Source organism: Neolamprologus brichardi, chromosome 22 (assembly GCF_056152115.1).
Source record: "Neolamprologus brichardi isolate AB-2024 chromosome 22, ASM5615211v1, whole genome shotgun sequence".
Taxonomy (NCBI): domain Eukaryota; kingdom Metazoa; phylum Chordata; class Actinopteri; order Cichliformes; family Cichlidae; genus Neolamprologus; species Neolamprologus brichardi.
Window position 1 is genome coordinate 7,363,735 of NC_142124.1, and position 24,222 is coordinate 7,387,956.

General features: G+C 39.3%; 1 protein-coding gene across 1 annotated transcript; it reads left to right on the plus strand.

Annotated features, from left to right (window-relative positions):
* The first annotated feature begins 444 nt into the window (after positions 1-444).
* LOC102777183 (glycogen synthase kinase-3 beta-like) lies at positions 445-18,231 on the plus strand. Its single transcript, XM_006794439.3, has 11 exons — positions 445-801; positions 9,793-9,878; positions 12,099-12,200; positions 12,331-12,414; positions 12,844-12,954; positions 13,196-13,326; positions 14,594-14,798; positions 14,953-15,048; positions 16,617-16,803; positions 17,026-17,103; positions 18,025-18,231. Exons 1-11 carry the CDS (start codon positions 627-629, stop codon positions 18,084-18,086), a joined length of 1,317 nt encoding a protein of 438 aa, XP_006794502.1. The 5' UTR covers positions 445-626; the 3' UTR covers positions 18,087-18,231.
* The last annotated feature ends 5,991 nt before the right edge of the window (positions 18,232-24,222 follow it).

A 24,222-nucleotide genomic window follows, 5' to 3' on the forward strand; every position in this document is an offset into this window, starting at 1 on the left:
CCAAAGCAAGACATAACACCAAAGGCATGAAATAAAATGGAAAAAAATACATTTAATTTAAAGAATATGCTGTTAAAGATTTAAACGGCACCGCAGTGTTGAACCTCACAGTGATCGGTCATTGAATTTATTTGTATTTCCAATATTTATGTTACTTTTATTACATTTTTACAAAGAGAAAAATTAATATAAGAGTCCAGGCTGTAATATGAACTAAAGTAAAAGGGTGTGACTTATTTCCGAGAAAAAAGCTAAATTCTTTGATGTATCTTGAATTTTTTGTTGCTTTTCTACAAATGTTATAGTTTTAAATTTAAATTTAACTGTAGCTGCGACTCTTTCTGGCCCCCTGTTAATTCAGTTGAAATTTGTAGTTGTTTTGATTTGTAAAATTCAGAGCGGCAAACCTAAGTAGCGGTTGGCTCTAACTCCATCTCCCAGGTGTCATTGCGTGCGGTCCGTTTCTAGGTGTCTAGCAACAGCTATAAGCCCAGACAGCCGGCGGCAACGGGAGCGGTGTTTCTTGGTGTGTCTTTGGTGTGATTGTTCGTTGCCGGTTGTTCATAAGTAATAGTGGTTTAGCTGAAAAAACGGTGAAACAACAACCCTGACCCCTGCACAGAGATATGAGCGGCAGCGGGCGGCCCAGGACCAGCTCGTTTGCTGAGCCGCCAGGTGTTCCAGGAGCCGCTGCTGCGTCCGCCGGATCAGCCGCTGCCGTGGGGAGCAGCACAGGAAAGACCGGGGTCTCGCAGGCCTCCGGTAGCAGCTCGTCAGGATGCTCCAACCTTAAGCTTGCCAGTAAGTTGTAATTATCTACTAACTCCTTATCAGATTGTGCTGAATCAATATATCATATTACAAGTTACAAACTAAAAACTACACACCGTCGTTATGTGTCACAGCGCAGAGGAAAGTCGTTATTTCTCCGCGAACTGGCTAGCAAGGTTACTAGCCTGCTAACGTTAGCCACTTGTTTTGTACATTACTAGTTCCCTGTCCGGCCGATGGCTCTTTTCACCCCGTCTGGTGTCAAGACTGTTTCACATGTCATCATTTTAACCGACCAAAACTAAAGCACATTAAAGATTTGAAGTAACTAACTAATATGTATTTAAAAACTGCAAGTGGGTTGGATTTTTTATTGTGGTCATTGTGGCTGCTGAGCTGTTAAATCAGCTCCGTTGTTCTTTGTGACCAAGCTAGACTGTAATACCCCAAGTTGAGTGCTCCATTGAAGGGTCTTTTGTAGGTGTAGCTGAGAGTGCCATTAGCTAACAGTCTGAATCCACTGGTGGAGGGTCAGGGCGGAAAAGTTGCATATTCACCAAGGTCACCTGCGGGGTAGTGTTAAAAAAAAGAAGCTTAGCAGCAGGTGGCCGACGCCTGGAGGATGCAAGTGATCCACGTCCAACAGCAGAGCCCAAGGAGTGGGTTTCCTCTGTCTGAGGAGAAATAATAGTATGCCCTTTTATCACTGTAGTAGCGGGCGTAAGCAGAGATCTATGTGTGTGTGTTAATCCAAACCTTATCATCCATTTGCAGCCACTGCCGCGTCTCTTGATATTAGAGCCCAAAAGGGAGGTCATCTCCAGTTCAAAGCCATGTGACCCCTAGTTTCTCTGCAGCAGAACAACACAGACTGATGTCCTACCAAATGTTGCCTTTGGCAGTTTAAAGATATTCTTTTGAATGGTTGATCAGGTGTTTTTTGTCATGTTTGAGCAACCTGCAAGCTATACCTGGAGGCAGAATTTATTTCAGTAGGATTTTCCTGAATATATCACCAGGACTGTGATTTTTTTTTTTAAGTTCTTTTTGTAAGTTGGGTGAAAATACTCCAGCTTTAATCCATTTTTGTTCATCAGAAATAATAATAATAATAATAATAAAAAAACCCACCTAAACCTCTGTTATGCTTAATTGTATAGTCAGCCTCACTCCCAGCAGACCACAGTGAACCAGGAGCAACGTTGACACGTGAGGGAATGAAGTGATTTGGGGGATTAAAATTAAACTTGGACATGGAGCTTAGTCAATGCAAAGTTGAATTGTAGTGCTTCACAGATGACTGACAAGCCTATAAAAAATAAAACAAATTAAATAAAAAGTAGAGAGTAAATTATAAAACCAAACAGAATAAAATACAATAACTTATTTTATTTATTTTAAACCATACATGCCTTTTCAAAAGGAGAAGGGAACACAGGAAGGTAACGCCGGATAAATATTTGAAAGGGATTTAACATTAATTACATTTTGAAAACTAGATGCAGCAAAGCCAATTTAAAAAGTGGTAAGCTATGTCTATAAATCATACTTAATCACAAGCCAGGCTGAAGAGGACGGTTTTAGATTTTCTATTTCAGTGATTGTTCCTGTGATTTGAAGCATAAAAAGTAAAAAGCTGCCCCACCTGGTATAATGGCGTATACTCTGAGAGCATATAAGACACATTAGGGCTTTTTTCTGGCTAAAAATGGACCTTTGAGGCAGTGATGACTGCAAATATAATCACAATTTCTTCCAGTATATGCAAGGCACAGAATCTGTGTTGCCTTGCTAAAGTCTAAACATTTTCATCTCTTTTTGTGGATTTTAGGATTGGGTACATTAAACACCACTAACAAGAATAAATAAAAAAAAAACCAACAACTTTGAAATCATAATCCTGCTGATCTTTCTTTAGGTAGAAAGCCAACACTTTTTTTGTTTTTTGCTGGAAAACTCCTGGATTTGTGCAGCAAAAGACCGTGTAGGGCCTTAATGCGTCCCATCCATCTTGTCCAGATAAGCACTCAGGCTGCTGTTTTTTCAAAGACTTGATAGCTGAGCATTTTTCAAGCCTGCTTTAAAAGCTTGGTCACTCGGAGAGATAAAGAAATGGTTTCACTTTTGTGGCATTTTTAAGGAGATAAATGGCAGATCTGGAGATAAATCTCACATGAGAAAAGTTCAGATCTGAGGCTGCGTCCACACTAATGCATTTTGAAAACGCATCATTTTCTCTCCGTTTTGGCCTCCCATCCACACCGGGACGGCGCCTTCCCCAAGGAAAAACGCAGCGTTTTGCAAACGCTCTCGAAAACGAATATATTTGAAGACGGTGCGTTTGCATCGCAGTGTGGACAGTGAAAACGCAGACTTTCGAAAACGATGACGCATTTTAGTTATGTGATGCACTCATGTGACTAATTAAACAAAGATAGCGGAGGGTATTATACAGCAGTTGTTTTATTTGCTCTCAATTTTGACAGCCCTATTAAACATTAATATCAGTTTGTACATGCTTCAGATAGCTTTTCTTCAAATTCTTTAATTATCACTCGCTTTTGCAACTTTGTACTTTTGTGTTACTTGCAGCAACATCTCCACCTCATTGTTAGTCCATTTGAAAAACTCGGTGCTTTTCCTCGACATTTTGCCGCGACGTTTCAACGAGCCGGAAAGTAAATAAACGGCTGACAGAAATGAGGCAGGCCGAATCTTCTTGCGCTTCACGCATGCGCAGTACTGGAACGTAGGCGTTTTCTGTTGTTTCAACGTGGACGCACAAGTCTGTGTAAACAACTGAAAACGCTAGTGTGGACTTGGAGCGTTTTTTCAGACGAAAACGCTGTTTTCAAATCTATCCGGGCTAGTGTGAACGTAGCCTGAGTCAAAGTCCCCACCTAAATCTCTAAGGCATTGGCTTGTTTTTCAATGGATCTGTCTGTATAAAGACTGGAAGACATGTAATGTTGAGGCATTTCCTTGATGTTATAAAGTGGTCTAATTTCAGTCCTTTGCTCTGAATATGGTACTTGTTGTTGGTAACTCTTAAAGATGACATTTTTACTTCACTGTGTATTAAACAATGAAGAAAAATGCACCTCCTTATAGCTTACATAGATTAAATAACAGGTTGCTTACCCACCTGGTTACCTGCCAAAATAGTTTTAATTGGTGTGGAGATGTCCTGAAAACCTTAGTTTTCTGCATTAAGGCCCTGTGTGAATGTACCTCCTGAGCTGACAAGCCCTGACATGTCTTTGAAGTGAAGGAGGAGGACTAAAGACGTGCTGTGTACAGTAATCCTCTACGATTACATTTTTGCTGAAATACGCTGTTATTAATACTTATATAATCACTAAAATATTTCTCTCTTGGAAATTAGAGTACCAGCATCAGAATTGATGCTAATATTATGGGATGCTTGACAGTGAATTTAATTTTTTGTATGTGTATTGTAGAGTTGTTCTATTCAAAAGAGAGGAAACAGGTCTTGCTTCCATGAAGCAGAACATTTCTTCACATCGTTGTATAATTACCTTGTCAGCTGCTGTCACCGCTGCATCCAGGAAGTTGTTCTCTTTTCCTGTTTTTTTTTTTTTTTTTGTGTGGTCTGTGCACCAGGATTTATCTCAGGTCTGCTTCATGCATAAAGTGTAATTCCTTTGCAGTGTTTGAAGTTTTATAATGCAAAATACAGTTGAGGATCTAACTTCTAGTTTCGTGCTCATGGAAATCCGATGTCAATGCTGGATGAATGATATGAGGACTTGACCTGTCACTTTTGCAATGTAATATATAAAATTCAGAGCATCATACCTGTGCAGTGGAGGTTGAACATGTAGGACACAAGTCAGGGGCAAGAGACCGTTCGCCTTCCAAGTAAAGGTTGTGATGTTTGAAATGTGTTTATTCATCGGTAAAACTGAGAAAGAGTTATCAAAGGAGCTTGCAAAGAAAAGCGTCTGGACTTCTTTAAGTTGCTTGAAGACGTTTCACCTCTCATCCGAGAAGCTTCTTCAGTTCTTGAGAAAGAGTTATCTATTTTCATTTATGCTTACTGCTTATTCTTAGCAAGCAAGTTGGGGAAAATTGCAATTAATTAAAATTGCAATTAAATTAAATCCTGGATGTTTGTCCTTCACACGAATGATGCCACACCTGTAACTGTGAAGCTTTTGTTTAGGTTAACAATATCAGTATTTCAGGCTGTCTTTTAACAGTAGCAGGTTTTTCCTGGCTTAGAATAGGCCTTGCTGTTGAATAAGTCTGTTAACTTATTCAACAGCATTCATGCGTGTTCCTACCCTTTGAAACATTGTTAAATACTAATGTTGTTAATAAACGAGTGCATAATTCCCAGTAACACAAATTTAAAACATTTTTTTTAATCTGCTCCACACAGATATTTATTTTGTTAGGATTAGGTCACTCTACCTGTGACCTGGACAAGCTTTAGAAAACGGACAGCTCAGTGTCAGACGGTCAGTTTGATAAAGTAGGAAATGTGTGAGTCATTATCTCTTCTGTGAAACACTGCAGAGGCGTTTCTGATACAATCATGTGATCACCTCAGGCTTGAGGGTATCACAAGGTTGGTAACAGCTACATTGATTTTATGTAAAGTTGATGTAAATCAGCTTACAGTTTACTCACAGATGTAACCTCAGTGTACCGGGAAGTGGACATGTTTTTTTTTTTTTTAATGTACATGTTAAACATAACATGAGTGCTATACTCTAAAACAATAGAAGCCTTTCTTCCACCAGCAGTTCTCCCCACAGAGCAGATGCCCTGGTTAGATTTTTTGGAAGATGCTGCTGCATTAAACTGCATATTAATAAGGTAAACTTAATTCTCCTGAACTACTTTGCTTTAAAGTGTGGAGTTCATCTAAGTGCAGTTTGTTTCTTGTGTGTAAAGATATTAACACAGAAACCTGCTGCTTAAGTGTGGCAATTCAGACTTCTTCTTGCATAGTGTAACCCTCAGCTGACTAAATTATTTGGCTTATAAATTACCATGTACGCTTATTTATGGTGCCCATTTTATTCTGTATGGGACTTCAGTGTATTTACATTTTGTTTTCAAAGTTTAAAAGGTGTGACATTATCTTCCATTCAATTAAACTGTGTCCACACCAGAAGTGATTTGCTGCACTGTAGCGACCAGAGATCACAGAATGTACATATTTGGCAACGCAAAAGTGGGCGGGACCTGAGATAAACTTTTCTCAACTTACAGCAAATGACTGAAGGGGCTACCAGTGAAAGTGTCAAATGTCATATTTGTCATAAGACCTAGTGGTAAATAAGGTAGAGGCTTACGAGACAAGATGGACCTTGTGATTTCCACAAGTGATCATCATCAGTTTCAAAGCGATGCACAGTGAGTGGATGGTTTTCTGTGTGCATATGAATCCTTGTTTACTCAAGTTCTGTTTCAACTGTGGTGTAAAATTTTCAAAAAGGAACGAGGGGCGAGCTTATTGATGGCATTTAAAAGCAGCTGGAGATGAATGGTTCACGTCGGGTTTTCAGACAGACAGGAAAAAAAGGAGAGAACTGAATAGAAGCTTAACACTCGGTGGTTAATGCTGACATTATGTTTTGATTCCAGCTTACTTTTCCACTGGCTGCGAATATTTGTAGGTTTCTAGCACAACTCTATTTCCGCAAGTAACATGAGGGGAAACTTGTGATGCACCATTACCAACTACATTACTAAATCTATTTGCGTCAGTAATACTAGAAAAGGAACACTTAAGGTGGGTACAGTGTGCCCTTATTATTTTAACACCAGCCTTTTATCCTCTGTTGTGCTTCTGTTTCAGAGCAAGTCTAAACAAACACATGGTTTTTAGATGTGTCGTATTTAAAATATTTGCAGAGAAACATTCAAAATCAAGAGTTCTGCAGCAGTAAATCTTGTTCTAGGTCTGTTAGTCATATTATCATATATAAGGATTATGGGTGGGAAATTACAATAAAATCAGAGTGTTTATTGTCGGGACTTGCATACAAGTGTTCATTTTCCTTGCCACAACAATGAGCCACTTGCAGAAAAATACAACGTATAAATATACAACCAAATTCCTGTTAAGAAACATTTTTTGATTAGAAATATCCCAGTAGGAGATAAATGTTCAGCTGAGGTCATTATTAATTTGACTTGAAGGTTAGGAGGAGTAGATGCAACACGCATTTTTTGATCTGGCTACAATGTATCAGCCTTTTAAAAAAACTGGAGCTGAATTGGTGTTGGTGTGACAGAGTTTGAATAATGGCATGCATGCAGGGATTATTTCCTCCTGGAGACGCGTGTTTCCCGTCTGTGAATGTCAGGTGAAAGACAGGAAGCCAAGCGGTGACACACAATGCAGCGCTGGTATGAATACACTGAACCGTGAAGCGGTGATAAATCAGGAACTCTGACGAAGACGGAGAAAAGGCTTCATCTTTATCATGATAGATTATCAGCCTCGAGCAAGTTACAAGCCCGTGGAAATTATTTTTCATGCTATAAAAAATAAACAGCAGCAGAAGGAAAAAAAAGCAGCATCTAAGACAGTTGCCCTACTTTTAACCTGGACAAGTGAGTGTGTTCATCAGGGTTCAGAGCTTGAACCCAGTCAATGAAGTAGAGAACCCACTGACACGGTCACGCTGCAGGCCTCACGGTTTCAGCTGTAACAGATACCGCCATCATGTCGTTTGGATAACCAGGACAGTTTGCTGTGTGGACACAGACATGCAGGAACACTAGGGTATGCAGTTCTGTGTGAACGAGAACAATATCAATAAGTGCATTGTCTTGTTTGGTAAACAGAGCATTAAGTGTGTGGACATAGAGTGGTAGTGACACAGAACCATCATAGCTACATGACAGTGTTGCCCCATTATTTAAACTGCACAGATAACACAGGAAAATTAAATTTAAAGTTAAAGCAGGGTTGTCATATTAAGTTTAACCAATGGCCACACAGAGAAATGGGAATCTGATCAAGGTTCAGACATAGATTAAGCCTAATCGCAGACCATCAACACAGGTTTTCATTGAGTTTTTCGTTTAGACTGGGCCTAGGCCTAATCCATGTCTGGGAAACCTGCTGATGCAGTTTATTCGAGGTTTTTCCAGGCTCAAATGAGTCTTTAAGGGTATTGCATAAAGGCATGATTGATCCACATATACTCAAAACTAAGACCCGTCAATTTGCCAAACAAAAATGACATTTTTAATCTTGAGTTTAGTAAACCCCACTGAAAACACAGTAATGGTGATTTTCATTTGGTGGAAACCCAAAACTACTTTGGTCTATGCTTGAAATTTCAGAACTAGTTGACAGGAACAACGTATGATGTCCAAATTTTCATATACAGGACAGTGACTCTTCTGAACGAGGCATATCTTCCTATGAGAATTAGTACTTCTAAACTATGATTCTACTTGGACTGTTGAGGAAACGTTTTGTGTGTGTATCCCCCCCCTTTTTTAAATTTTTTACTTTTATCTGTTTTTTTTTTGTTGTTGATGATTGATTGAAGTGTAAATGCTAATTTATCAGGGCAAACATTTTGACACTTAGAAACCTTGTTGGTGAAAAATAGATGTGAAAGGAAATTGGGCCAATGTTGGAGATGCTTTACACTTTTCTCAACTCCAAGGCATGCCTTATCTGATAGAGAACAACCCATGCATTTAATTTCTTTTTTGCAGTATTCTGATTGATATTTCTTTCTTTGTAAGAGACTGGGGCTCATCGGAAGAATGTCACCGTCCTTCGGTCTGTGATTCAGTTTTTGCTTTCACACCTCGACCAGCTTTGACCTGAGAGAGAGAGTCACTGTTTCAGCCACGTATGCTGGATTTCTGTTCTCAGGATCATTTTTACATGCAAAAAATAGCCTCTTTTCCACCAGCACCTACTCTATATGACTCGACTGAGTTTCGATTGTTTTCCATTATAATTGATTGCTACCTCAATGTGGGTGGTGGTATTATAGCAAGGTCCTGTGACATTTTTATGCAAAACAAACACAAAAATGGAGGGCACTTGTGTGTAGCCGTTTTCATCATTTCCAGGTTTCCACAAATGACTGGTTTTATTCCTGAAAGTTGCCCTCATGACTCTTTGACTAACGTCACCCCCTGGCCAATCAGTGGCGTGCAGTCTGTTGATGGCACATTTTCAGCTCGACTCCGCTCACTTGGAAATCCGTTTGAGTAGGTACTAAAAAAGTAACTGGTACCAGGTTGTACTACCACCCAATGGAAAACCCTAAAAACAGTCGAGTGAAGTAGGTGCTAGTGAAAAAAACGGGCTTTAGTGAGCGAACATCTAGCTGACAGGAAACGAGGTGATGGGAAAAACATGAAATCATGTGTGCAAACCAAAGTCACCACCTTAATGATTGAACCATTCGGGTAGGTTAGATGTCTGGGTAATTGAACCTCAATCTGAAGATCACGTGTGAAAATGTTAATGGCAGAAAAGTATATTTCCTCCATTTCAGTTAAACAATAATTGAGTGAAATGCTACAGTCTTCCCATTATACTGGAGGCTAATATATGGCTGATGATGCTACAAAAATAATCCTTTTATGTTAGGCTGTTATGACTTAAAAAAATTTATGAAGACAAAGAAAGTGGCTGGCCTATTTTTGGGTCCATCCCCACTTCAATTAGTCACAGCGTCTTGAATATGAACGCTGTCTTTCGCTCCTTCTTCCTTGGAGGGTTTTGTAAAGTTGACAATCATTCACAGGCTGTCATTAACCTAAATAATCACGCGGCCAGTGGAGAGACAGCCCAGATGTAAAGGCTGTTGGCAGTCAGTTGAATGTCAGGAGTGCTGTTTAGTTTGTATCCTAAAGCTCTTTCATGTCTTTAAGTCTCATAGAAACGAGCCAGAGGGACAACAGGACATTTAAAACCTCCTTATAATTGTTCTGTGGTCTGCAGCATAGTTAACCTCACAATAGCTACAATTTTTAACATGCCTCTTCCTGCTTGTTTCCTAGGAGACAGCGGGAAGGTGACAACGGTCGTGGCCACACCGGGTCAGGGACCGGACCGCCCACAGGAAGTCTCCTACACTGACATCAAGGTGAGAAAGAAAGCAAAACTGAAGCTCTATGAAATTACAACTTTCTTTTTCCAAGTCTTCTCCTCATTTTAGTTTTGTCTGTTGAGGATGGTTTTACTTAGTTGCTGCATATTAAACGCACAGTTGTGAACAGCACATGTAAAGCCCCAGTCTATGTAGCAAGTAGAGACCAAACACACTTGTGCAGAACCAAATGTGTATACATCTTCTTTGGTTTCTTTTTGCTTTTTAAAAATCAGAACAACACAATTTCAGTTTTCTTGAAACTAAAAGAAAATGTATCAAAATCAAACCACTTTTAAGGACTTCTGACTGCTTCTTAGTAGCATCCAGGTTTCTCCCCCCTTTTCTCCAAGAGCAAAATGAATTTATAGTTTATGTAGTTTGTAACAATGTGAAACTGAAGTTGACTCAAACAGTTGGCGAGTACAGTGCGCGTGTCCTCCATTTGGCATTGTTGGTGACGCCACCAAAACATCCAGTCTGTGGGAGAGTTTCAGCTGATGGGTCATCATGATACAGCATAAAGCAGATTTTTCACTGAAGCTGAAATATTTTCAACCCACACAGATTTCCACTTTTCTTATTGTCTAACAGAAATTTTTGGCAAACCAAATCGTGCATAAACTTTGTATGTAATCTCAGCAAAAACTGCCCTCGTTTGGTATGACAAGGGCGTTAAAGACGTTAAATGGGATCTGTCATTCTTATTTCCAACTTTATATTTTTATTGGATTCTTGTGATTAGTTTTTGATGAGTTAGTTTTCATGAGTTTTTAAACACCACAGTTTTTAGTCCTTGAGAGCCAGTGTCCTGAAACTTTTAAATGTGTCCCTGCTGCAACACAACGGAATAAAATTAATAGGTCATTGGCAAAACTATAGAACTTGACTGCATGCTGAGGTGGCAACCCCTAACCTAACTCAAGTAAATTAAAATACATGTGTTTGGAAAAATGTACTCCTAAAAGTACTTTAATTGCACCATGTTCATTCACTCATGAGCTACTGTAACATCACCACCTCAGCACGAAGTTTCAGGACACCGGCCCTCAAGGACTTGAGTTTGACACCCATCCTATAGAGCTACCAGTGGAATAATCTGAATCCTGAGCTTTTGGCTCACAGGGATAACTCAAACGTTATTTGAAACTTTAATCACTGCATGTGGAATTAATAAGGGTATTGATCAATGCTGATATTTCCATAATTATTCTGCCAAGCCATAAAAATGCATGATTTTAAAGGCGCACATTCTTTTGCTTGTGTCTTTGGAAAAAATGACATAACTGTGTCAACTGTAGCTTGAAACTACATAAAGAAGAGTGTTGCACTGAGCCAAGCTGTTATCACTTTTGAGATTACTTAATGGCTCTGTAGGTGTGTGTAAATTCAGATTTATCACACTTTTATCACAAAGCCAATAAAATCGTCGTTTAGGCTTATCAGAAATACTTAACTTGTCTGATGCCTGCAGCAGTGGAACGTTATCATTATATTTGTATAATTTGGCAAGAGTCTTAAGCAGAAACAAAATCTGACTACAAACATCTCACTGTGCTTAATCACCATCTTTAATACCTGTAATTTTAATACCAAAGGATGTAAAATTGCCAAATAATTTTGATTTATTCATAAACTGTTTCTGTGCTCATGTCTGACTATCCATCTATCTTTTGTGAAACAGTCACAAGATTTAATCTATTAATACATTTTCTTGATCATTAATTTTCCCTCTTATTTATTTTTATAAACAAATTTTCTACATATGTCCACATAGTTATTTCACAGAAGTCCCACATGAGACCCTTAACACTTCACATGGGTAAACTTCTGTTAGATTACTAATGGAATTTGGTTGGACACCATAAATCGCTAGGTTTAGGCATGAGAAAATACTTCATTAGTTTTATAAGAATAGGCTGAGTTAGGACTAACAAAAAAAGGAAGATTGTTTGGATAAGTTGCCATTTTGTAATTGAAATTTCATGGTTGTTAGAGTGACAGATCTCCACTGAAGAGTCATCATATGCGCTGTAGGCTTGAAAAACACTTTCAGAAAAAATCAGACTATCAGTCAAAGATGGACAGAGCCAATTTATTACTGTTAAAAAAATGGAAACACCAGCAGCTGCAGCTTTCAGGAAATTAAATAAACGTTTGTGGTTGATCACCTGATGGGCTGTCCTTCAGTCTGACTCTCCTGTTAAAACCTTGCAGGTCATTGGCAATGGGTCGTTTGGTGTGGTGTACCAAGCTCGCCTCATCGACACACAGGAGATGGTGGCCATCAAAAAGGTTCTGCAGGATAAGAGGTTCAAGGTAGGCGTGTAATTTAGTTTCTGTAATAATCTTATCAACGGCACCCCCCTCACCCTCCTTGTTAATAGTTTTCGTGATCACTTTGTTTACTTGGTTTCCCTCATTGACTCGTGTCTGTTTGTCTGTACAGAATCGGGAACTACAGATCATGAGGAAGTTGGACCACTGCAACATTGTCCGATTACGTTATTTCTTCTACTCTAGTGGCGAGAAGGTAAAAAAAACAAAGGGGTCATTGTACAGACTGCTCCTAAAGAGAGCTGAAAGAAGAGATGGTAAAACAGTTAAGCTATGGTTTATAAAAAAAAAAAAAATGACATAAAATAATTAAACCTCTCTAAACTCCCAGTAGTTTCAGTATGTCGAAACTATAAATAAAAGGAAATGGTGCATGTCCATAATACATATACAGATGCTCAGATATAGCATTAAAAAATAACCCAACCCTAAAAAGGGGAAGCAATTAGTTTCTTTTACTGATAAATATAGAATCTGATTTAATGTTGCAGAAGTAACTTACTGGAAATGTTTTGTATCAGCGTGCGAGGTTATGCCAGGCTTGTCTGTGTGTTTCCTTAGCTGTCTTAAACCATAAATGCTTTAACTACAGTTACCTTTGTGTCAATCCCTCCATCCTTTGCAGAAGGATGAAGTGTACCTCAACCTCGTGCTGGACTTTGTCCCCGAGACGGTCTACAGGGTTGCCAGGCATTTTAACAAGGCCAAGAGCATTATTCCTATCATATATGTGAAGGTAATTCTGCCCCTAATTTCCTTCCAAAACATTTCCATGTTGTCCAAGTCACAGTATTTTTCTGTTGAAGTTTTTATTCTCCAAAAACTTCAAACATTGTAAAGTTCAGAATTTCCTTCTTGTTTTCAAGAATCTCCTCAGAAGGTCTCCAGTACAAATACCAAGCTTTATGCTATTTATGCCTCTTAATAAATTATTTATATGTTGTCTGATTTTTGTATTTTGTGTTGACCTCCAACAGGTGTACATGTACCAGTTGTTTCGCAGTCTGGCTTATATCCATTCCCAAGGTGTGTGTCACAGAGACATCAAGCCCCAAAACCTGCTCGTCGACCCAGAAACTGCCGTCCTAAAGCTGTGTGACTTTGGCAGGTGAGCTAAACCAAAAGAATTTCCACACAAATCAGAACTTAATTTAGCAGTAGTAGCAGGATTACATTTATCTGCCTTTTAAGTATATATATTTTTTCTGAAATCTAATATGGGAAGAATAACAGCATTTCTAATGCTTAACACTTAGATTCTGTTCTATGAATCAAGTTCAACATGCATAGGATATCTTTTCCTTATCTTGCCTTATCTTTACGTCTGCAAACAGTCTGAACAGGGTAATGAAGGTGGTTGTCACCTCAATTCAACTCATCTAATCTAGCTATGAGCACATTCATGTGAAAGACTTGGAGTTTGCTGGATGTGATTAATTGGAAACGAGGACACGTCAAGGGCTATTAGAGCATTATATTTCACAAAGGAAAAGCAAAGAGTAATGTTGTAAAAATACAAAGAAGTTAACCATAAAACAAGCAGAAAGTAACACACTGCTGTAAACGTGTGCTGAGAAAAGCCCTGTACAGAGTGTGAAGAATTAAACAGTGATGTATGATTGCATGTGTCATATGTTAGATCCAGAAATGACAGCTGGCAAAAACTCTACAAGTTTAGCATCAGGAACACGGCTCTGTTTTTATTTTTGGTAGTATTCTTTTTTTCTTTTTCTTTTTTTATTCAAATGCTTATTTTTCTGTTTCACAAGCACACATGTCTCTCCGAATAGTCTTTCTCCTGCACTCAAGCTGCATTACTGATCTCCTCTTCAGTATCTGCAGATGATGATCAGGCATTTGATTGAAGATCAGACTTTAATTACAATTTTTAATTAGTTAAATTAAGATGTTGTTAAATGAAAGGACTCATACGGTGTGTAATAAAGTGTTAATCTTGCTCTGCCCAGTTGTGTTAATCTGTCTGATAGAAATAAAAACTATAATTCAAAACAGCAAATGGCCTGATTGCAAATTTTATAAAAGTCATCAAATACTCTTTTAAGATGATATTTCTTTATGAATGTTTGTATATCATAAAAATTGTTTTCAAATTTTGCTTGCTGACAGAAGGGGAAGGTAAAGGAAAGAAGTTAGTCCTCAGAGTCTATATTTCTCTTTGATGCTCGGGGAAATATAAAAACTTCAGACCCTCTTACTATCTGCAAACAGAGGCATCTTACAGGAGTAGTGTCACTATTTTCCAGACAACTAAGTGCTCAGTAGGGAGTCGTTTGGTATATATTGATCTCCTATCTTTTTTTTTTTTTTCCTGTCGTCTTTGTTACCATTTAACGTGATTCTTGTGCTTCCTTCAGCGCAAAGCAGCTTGTCCGGGGTGAACCAAATGTGTCGTATATCTGCTCACGGTACTACCGCGCCCCGGAGCTGATTTTTGGCGCCACAGACTACACAGCAAACATCGACATCTGGTCAGCTGGCTGCGTACTGGCAGAGCTGCTGCTCGGACAGCCCATATTCCCCGGCGACAGTGGAGTGGATCAGCTAGTGGAGATTATCAAAGTGAGTTGTTTTGTTTGTTTGTTGTTTTGTTTGTTTTGTTTTGTTTTGTTTTTTTCATTTAAGTCTTTCTGCACCATTCATTTATACTATTAAAAGGTAGTCTTGCAAACACTCTGTTTGAAGTAAATGTCTTATCCTCCTCTTCTGTTCTCAGGTATTAGGAACACCAACAAGGGAACAAATTCGAGAGATGAATCCAAACTACACAGAATTCAAGTTCCCTCAGATCAAAGCGCATCCTTGGACCAAGGTAAATAACACCTGAGGACGAATAACAGCAGCACAGTCAGTTTTCTCCAGGTCTATGCTCTCTGGAAGCAGGTGCTCTGTGAATAAGACCGATCTTTTGTCTGAAGTGAGAAATAAAAGTTAACATTTTTCATTTACTTGATAAAACTGTGATATGTTGGTAGATTTCTTGTTAATTATATTGATGGCACTGACTTGGACGTCAAGTAACAGTCCCAAAAAGTGAATTATTGTTGTTTATAATGTTAAAAAGAAAATGGCAAAACCAGCAGTTACAGCTTTTATACTTTTTCAGACAATATGAATCATTTCTGCAAAAGTAAGTTTTAGGAAATGATTTAAAAGTAGATGCAGAATTTGCTAACCTCGGTTCTTTTGCAAAACAGTTCCTCAACTGCAGGGTGTCTAAATTTCCTTTAGTCTGACCTGAGGAACCTGGGCAGTGACTCAGTTTTTGAAGGGGAGTTGATGTGTAATATAGTCGGCGAGTCCATGAAAGGCTTTACATTTAAAAGTAAATGTAAAGTCAGCTCTGTATCTTAACTGGTAGCTACTGTTGTGTAGCAGGGATAGGAGTCATTTGGTCTTTGGTGTCATTAAGTGTATTTTTTAATTTAAGTCTCGTTTAGTTTGGGTGCCCAACGTCCTCTGTAAGCCTCGTTTATGGTTACTGCAATGGTATGCATGACATCATCGCAGCCCTGTGAATATTTACATTGGTGTTTGTGGCACTCTGGACTTGCTACAGTTTTCTCCAAAACAGTAGGTGTTGCAACCTTTTCACCAGCGCTGGTGCAGAAGAAGTCAAAACAGGAAATGAAGCAGTCACAGAGGTTTTCTCCAGCATGTCTCATATTTTCCAGCTGTTGCAGCTTCTCTCTCTGTGCATTGCTATATGTTGCTGTAGAGCTGTAACACACTCGTAGACATGGCACCAGGTTAGAAAAACTGAGATACCAAAGCACGGGGCACCTACAGCTAGGACATCATTTTTTTTGATGTACCGACTGCTGCTTCCAGTGCAACCATAAAGTGCTGCCACTCAGAAGCAATCATTAGGCTCATCTTTATTGGTAGGTTTATTGAATTTTAAAGCCCTATAATTTATCTTTTCCCTTAAAAAAGAACCTAAGGAGGAGGAGAGTGGAAAACCTCTGTTAGGTGCACATTTATTAGAGTAAAAAAGAGAAATCCTGTGGTTGTGAGGATGAGGCCACATGGACTTGAGGTGTTTTTAATGTTTGATTAAATGAGATATACAAAAAGTATATACTCAGCATGCAGCCAAGAGAAGAATCTCTTGTAAATTTACTACAAAGCAGCTGGCTCTACTTCAAAAGCTGCCTGCTGTTGCCTTTGTAGATGCAGAACTCCTGCATAGAAATGCCTGTCTGTCATTTTGGGTTAACTTTCAGATGTTAAACAATGGAAGAAACCCTGCATTGCATGACACTGGTTAAACATACTGGCATATGGAGCTTGCCAGTATGTTTAACCAATGGCTTGCCAGTATCAAAACGTGTTGCTAGATGTTGGAACTTTTGAAGAAAAGCTCTCGTATTTCCTCAGGTGTTTAAACCTCGCACCCCTCCAGAGGCCATTGCGCTTTGCTCTCGGCTGCTGGAGTACACGCCAGCCTCGCGCCTCTCCCCGCTAGAGGCCTGTGCACATGCCTTCTTCGACGAACTGCGCCAGCCAAACACGAGGCTGCCCAGTGGACGAGAACTGCCGATGCTCTTCAACTTTAGCACCACAGGTAGCAGAGTTTCCTTCCCTTTTTTCTTTGCTAATTGTTCAGCTAAGTTGTAGCTGCTCTGCGTGATGATTCTATGCCTGTAACACGACTTTAAAGTCAGTTTGATCTGCGACTGCTGAGGTGGTCCGGTTAATTCAGTATGCCTCTTTTGTTCTGTTGAATTACACTGCGCTCTCCTTATGACTCAGCGCTAAATAAAGACTCTCCTTTTATTCTCTGCAGAGCTGTCGATCCAGCCTCAGCTGAACTCAATCCTCATTCCTCCTCACGCTCGCTCTCACACAGCTGCTTCTGCACACGGTGGGAAACTCTTATTGTAATTTTACTGACACTGTCAATAGCAGGCTTTTCTGCCAGCTGAGAGGAAAAAAACTGAAATATATTTTTATATTTTACCTTTTTGATTTTATTTTTTTAAATCCAGACACTGAAGAACTAAAACTCTTAAAATTGTCTTTATATTTTTGAAAACCATCTTTATATTTCATGGAAACATTTTAATAAGCACACCTTATTTAAGTCCCATCCTTGATGTCCCCATCAACATCGTATATTTGTATAAATTTGAACACCTCTGTTATTTTTAGTTCATACAAATCCTTAAAATGCCTTGTAGGGAGTTAAACTCATTCACCTGAAAAGTTTATGATGGCCATTTGGTAAAATTGAGACAGGCTGCACAAAATTCTCTAAGTTTAAATGCCTTAAATCAGTTCTTCAAAAGTCTTTCAAAAAATATTATGTTATTTGTACCTCTCAGCAGTAAAAATCTTATGGTTTTGTTGTCACCCTGCCGGGTGGGTGGGCGGTCGGCATGGACACCAAAGTTTGTAAATCCGATTACTCGAGAAGGAAGTCGTCTAGGACTCTCAAATTGAAACTTAAGCTACTGTTTTGTGCAGATTTAAAATAGATGCAAAGTTGATTTTAAGGCCTTAAGAAGTTTCTGAAGATCTTAAGAGTTACCTTGTGTATTTAAAAAAAACAAAAACAAAACATAAATCTGATATAAATAGTTTGAAATAGAAAGTTTGGGGGAGCGGGTGTTTTTATTTTGTTTTTTCTCTCCTGACACAAGATGGCAGCACTACGCATAAAAGATGGCAAATTTCAGACTGATTATTTTCTATTACTCTGTCTGATGTTTACTGCTCTGTAAAGCTGTAAAGCTTCAATTTAAAGCTCACTGTACCTTTTGTCTCTTCTTCCTCTCCCCTTCAGATGGTACCGGTTCAGATTCATCTCAACACAGTTCAGTACCAGGATCTCTCAACAGCATCTGAAGCAGCTTCTCAGCCATCTGCCTGCAAAGCATCACCCTTTTTTCTCAGACACACACACACACTCTGTGTCCACAGCTGTCCACCATGCTGCTTTGCTATCTTCTTCCATGGTCTGTTTCTGTACAGTAAATCCACTGAGAAAACGCTTCGTTGTTTAGCTGTCAGGGTCGAAACTACGGCAGGAGATTGTTACACACACACACCGAATCGTCCCGCTGCTGCTCGGGTGGTTTTAGAAGGTTCAATAGTCGGGGCTGGTCCTCTGTATTATAAGCTTTTGTTAACCATTTTTTTTCCTTTTTGTTTTCTTTATGTTTTTATTTATTTGGCTAGGTAAAATCATTATATACTTTTTCCCCTCACTTTTAAGATTATTTTTTTATTCAGTGTTTTTAAATGAGTGCACGCTGCCTGAACGAGACTAGAACTGGGCCCCTCATCACAGTAGGACTTTAATTTAACTCAGGATGGGAGAACAGTTGCAGGGACATTGACATTATTTTAGTCCAGTCCTGTACCTAAGTTACAAATCAAACCTTCAGCTGTTGTTGTTTTAGCTGCAGATGGAAGAAAAAAACAGGCCAGTGCCAGATAAATGTCAGAGTTTGCCTCGTGTTGGAAACGAGCGTCCTTACAGGTGTGTCTGGTAAAGGAACTAAACGCTCTGACTAAACTATATATACCCAACAAGGAAGGAGTCTTAATTTTTTTGTGGCTCGAGACCCTTTCTCAGTTTTTAACCATGTTTTTACTTTTAAAATTAGGTCCCACATTGTCGGCCACAGAGGCATATTTGTAGGAAAGAGCACTTAAGTGCAACTCGAAAAGAAGGCATCACTTTTCAGGAAATTGTTTTAGACCTATTAGAGTTGGGGAAAAAGAAATGGCCTCCTCAGAAATGTTTCTAGATGGCTGGACAGAACGTGGCTGCTCGTTCTCCTTCTTCACAGGTAATTTGGCTGCGTTCACCTGATCATGAAATGTCAGAAAAGGTTCAGACAGTGCTTTTAGTCTTAGATCAGTGTTGTGAAAGAAGATTGCAAAAGTTCCCCATAATGTGCAAGTGGAGTTGGAGACTTTATATTGAAAAAAATGTCTTTTCTTTAAGCAAGCAGAAAAGGAAAACTTTCAACCTTCCCCAAAGACATGTTTAAATTTCAGGCTTCTCTGGAAACGGCTCTGTGTTCTGCTGTTTTAACTAAACCAAAAACGTAGTTATTTCTTTACTATATTTCCATATTTGCTTCCTTTTTAAGATTAAATTCTGTGATATGAAGTCAGTGATATGAACATATAAATTGGTGTTACAGTCTGAAATTATTCAGACTTTTAATGGCTTAAAAACAAGAAGCGGAGAATTATCTGATTGGTCCCTCATCCAGATTTTGTAGTTGTGTGGATATGAAAGCCTCGAAACTTCAGTTAAAACTTGATTTAGATGCAAATCATGTCCAGATATCAGAAAGCTGTGTTTTTGTTTTTGTTTTTTTGTTTTTAAATCCTCCTTGATTTGGAAATGTGGCGCTTGAGTATTTGTCTCACTGTTGATTAAAGGCAGCAGAGAAACAAATGAGAGCTCCGGCGAGTTCGTGTTTATTTATTAGGTTGTCTTTGGATGAGAGTTGGAGTTACTCTAAAGTCGTGGTGATGGTGCGAGGATAAATGGAGCTGGGCTATCAGCTCATCAGTGCTGACGTAAGAGGAAGCATATCTGTAGGCAAGCAGGGAAATCCCTTTAAGCTGAGTGTGTGTGTGTGTGTGTGCGTGCGTTGTACTCCTGTGTTCTTGAGGACCAACTCTGATTTAACCCCCGTGATGGTGAGGATGTTCTTCCTGTCCTCACTGTATTGTTTTTTTTTTCTTTAAATAGTTGGACCCCAGAGAATGTGTGTGTGTCTGAGTGTGTGTGTGTGTCTGTGTATGTGTGCGTCTGAGAATACTCCCACCTACAGTCTGAACAGCCAGTGTTTTAGGAATAGAGCAGCCAACAATACTGATTTTTAGTACGCAGTACAGACCACTTGAAAGTTTGTAGTATAGTATATTTGATACTATTGTACCATTGCCTCCACCTGCTCTTTTCCTCCACCCCACCTTTTTTTTTTTTTTTTTTTTTTTAATTGCTCCACACGTTCACATTAATTTTACACGAGGAGAATCACTCTCCCCCGCCAGTCACTTCATTTGTTTGTGGCGGGTTAAAGCCGGCTGCATCCCCTTTTCTCTGTTGTAAGAGCCCAACCAGCACGTTTGATCGACTCTGCGGGTCGACGGCGTTCACACGCAGAGCTGTCAGTCTTTTCTGAGGCAATGAAAAGCTGTGACCAAGCCTGAGGAGAGGACTCAAATGTGGCTGGTTTCAGAAGCCATTTTACTTCCTAACTCTCCTCCTCCTCTTATCGCACGTGTAAATATCACTGATTTTTATTTGTTCCTCTTTTTACTTTTATTACAGAGTTGTTTATATCTTATTTCCCCTCATTAAGCTGTCTTAGTTCCTGCATTTTTGTAAATAATTTTTTTCACTACCCAAAATGTAAATACTGCAAAAGTGAAAAGGAAAAAAAAAACAGCCACTCCTCATGTTTGTTGACGATCTTTCTCTCTCCTTCTTTCTTGTGTACCAGTGAAACTGTTTAGTAGCTCGTTCTGTCTCTCCTTTAGTCCTCTGTGGACTGACTGACTGCTGAATGAGCCTCTTATAAGGGTTCTGTTCCATAATGCTCTCTCTCAGCTCGCCGAGTGTGAATATAATCAGCTAATCTGACGCCTGTAAAGGACTGAGCCATTTAAAAGCAGCATCCTGGGTTTGAGTCTATCCCGAGAAGCCAGCCAGTGACGTCAATAAATGTGAAATGTCCAGAACATTAAACCATTAAAGTGAGACTTAAGGGGTTTATTTTTGATTTAAGTGTGATTATATCTAAAAGAGCTGTTTATGTACAGGATGTTCCACTTACTCCCACCTGCACTAATTCAATCCTCCAACAGGTCCTTTTCCTGCAGCTTGTCCCAGAAAGAGGAAAAACATGGACTGTAAATTTAATTGGAAAAACATAAAAAAGCAAAAGAAAATCTCTTTGCAGGTTGTGTAGGTCATATTTACAGTAGTCATTACCTTTTGACTGTAGATGGCGAAAACCAGCAAGCCTAATCCTTATAGCACAGATCAAGTAATGCACTCATTTTCATTATTAGGCTAAGTAATTGCTCCTGTTACTGCTTCACAGGGGGTAGAGTACAAAGTACAGGGAGCCCATAAAAATTCAGTGAAGGTCAGTGTGCAGTGTAGTTATTTTATTCCTCACACTCAAACGCACCACTCTCACTCATTTCAGTCATAGTTTGGTTTGTTAAGCACAGACTGTATATAAAAGATGGACGTAGCCCCTGATTCTGAAACGTGAAGCCAAGGTTCTGGTTGCTTAGATGACCCATCAGGGTATTTATCACCTCTTCATACGTCAGTCATTGGTATCCTTCGTTTCAGTCGCTTCAATCACTCGTCTTGAAGTGTAGTTTATGTTTTTGGACACGCCCACTTGTCTGTTGTTACTGCAAGTCTCTGAACATGGATGGAGAATAAATCAGGGCGTGCTTATTGGTTAAGAAGTTGCGATCTTGCTTTTCTTTCATTTCACAGTCGGGTCTACCCCCTCACTATGATGTCTCGTTACAGAAAGCTAAGATGGCGACAGTGAAAATATCTGCTCAGGGGCTTTATAACATGACCTCACTAACCAATGGGTCACCTGACAGGAGTTATGTCCATCATTTATTTACAGTCTGTGGCATAAAGTTGAAAGTTAACTCTTAGCTTCTCCAGCTCCAGTTAAGAACTTTTATCGGAGTTCATAAAGCTCTTTAGTGTTTTTTGTTTATTTTTACGTGTGGTTGTACTTCCTGTATTTCTTGCCTTGTAAGTGGAGCAGGTTTAAAAGGCACCTGAGATTTATGTCCTACTGAGTTATATGATGGTGCTTTATTAGGTGCCTCTCTGTCTCCCCCATTATACGAAATGTGTCCTTCAGTGTTGGCGCTCTGAGGCTTAACCACAGCTCCAGTTGTCATCGTCATAAGGAGCTTGGAGGAGTGTTAGTGACTTTCCAGGATTAACAGCTTTTCACTTTTGACTTCCACTTGCCTCAATCTATGCGTTTATAAACTGCTTGGTTATGGTTTCGGAAAATTTTCGTGCTTTTTACCCAGAGCATCACAACACAGATGCCAGCAGGTTTGACAACGCAGTCTTAACTGACGCCTCGGGATCAGAGCGAGCTTCTCATTAATTCTCATTTTGGAACAGAACTCTTTTTGCTTGTTGTGACAGTTTGCAAAATATGATTACTGTGCAGTATCGAGAGGAAAAGTGTCGAGCCATGTCACAGGTGTTTAGTTGGGTTAAAGTCCAGCTAGTACTCAACATGTGGGCATTTTTATGTTTATGCGCTGTGGCATTCAGAATCGCTGCTAACGATCACAACAGGGTGGACATGGGCCCCTGTGTTACGACAGACCTATCAGGTGTGTGTGGATGTACATTACTGACAGTTTCATGAAGTCTGAATCTCAGAAATTGTTCTTAAATTCTCTGAAAACTCAGATGTTAATATTACCTCCTTTAAAAAAAACAAATCACATCTGTTAATTTTTTATTTAATCTGTTTACTTTAGTGTCACTCTGGCCTGTAGACCACTGAGCCTGAGTGCTGGAGGGAGAGGGAGAGAGAAACAAACAAGTCTGTCTCTGTTCTGTGTGCGTACGATATGGACTCATTTACTGTAATAAAGTGATGAAACTGTGTCACAGCGTGGGTTGTCTTGTTTGTGACTTGGATTAAAAGTTAAAAAAAATGTATCTACAGTTCGAGCTCTTTGTGGGCCAAACCTGCAGAAACAAGCTTGTTCTCTCACTGAGATGTCTCACTTCTGCTTACTTTGGCAGACCATCACCTAATACATCACTTTAAATCACGTCCCTGATTAAAGGGTGAATAATTATATTGGACTCTGTCTGCGAGTAAATTGCAGTGTATTGGTATCTTTTTTCTTTTTTTTTTAATTTTTAGTTCCTTGCTTAAAGACCTCCGGGCCACAGACACACAGTTGGGGCCCCACCCAAGAGGGAAAATGAAAGGAACACTTTTTAGTCACAGTTCAGCATCAAGTCTGTTAAGCTTCACGAATATTGATCTTGTCAGTTAAGTAGAGAGGGTTTTAATCACTTTAAGCTTCTTTGCTGTCAATTAAATTAACTGGTCCACTAGAGGTTCAACAATCAGACAACCCCCAAAAGGAATGGTTTTACAGGTGGAATCCACTGACATTTTTTTCCCCCCCTCATCTTCTCTGGGGGGTTATTTTCACCAGTTTTGCATGGTCTACTGTCACTACTGGTAGCTGTACCCTACAGAGGTTGCGCAAGTAGTCCAATTTCTGGATTCACAGAAGTACGTGCCATTGCTAGGTTTGCTATGTCACCCAGCACAGCACATGGAGGAGAGTCCAGGAGACGGACAGTTACTCGACAGCGCGTTAGGTCCTTATCAATGTGACCAGTATCTGGTTTTACAAGTAGAGACAGAATGAACACAAAACCCCTTTTTCCCTTTGATAATTTTCATTTGTATCACATGATGTTGCATCCTTTTGTTCCTAACACATCTATCTAGAAGTATAGATATCCAGGAGTCTTCCTGTTGAGTTGTTTTCAAACTATTCCTTTCTATACAGCATCTCAAGGGAGGAAACTGCATTTGGTGATGTCCCTGAGTTCTAGACTTCAGGCAGTCATTGACTGCAAACTTTAATCCAAGTATTAAAAACAATCATTATAAAAATACTGAATTATGCCGGTTTGTTCAATCAAATCTGCATTGTTGGGTTTAAAATCCCCTGTAGTAATGTACGCAGGCAAAACTACAAGACTTCTGTGTTTAGGGCCATAATTTGTTGGACAGTGGCGTACCTATTGAAGTGGTCAAGAAGTGAAGACTTTGCAGACGCTACAGAATTTTCATGAATTTGCTTGGTCATCGGTGCAGGTGTGCACTTTTTGGAACACAACACCTGTTTTGGAGTCTGCAGAACAGTTATTGATTAATTTTTTATGAAGTCATTTTTTAACTATGCCTAA

Excerpts from the sequence above, each read along its gene's own strand:
- LOC102777183 (XM_006794439.3), top strand. The coding sequence starts at position 627 with ATGAGCGGCAGCGGGCGGCCCAGGACCAGCTCGTTTGCTGAGCCGCCA. Across the intron at positions 802-9,792 it reads CTCCAACCTTAAGCTTGCCA|GAGACAGCGGGAAGGTGACA; the intron begins GTAAGTTGTAAT and ends CTTGTTTCCTAG. Across the intron at positions 9,879-12,098 it reads TCTCCTACACTGACATCAAG|GTCATTGGCAATGGGTCGTT; the intron begins GTGAGAAAGAAA and ends AAAACCTTGCAG.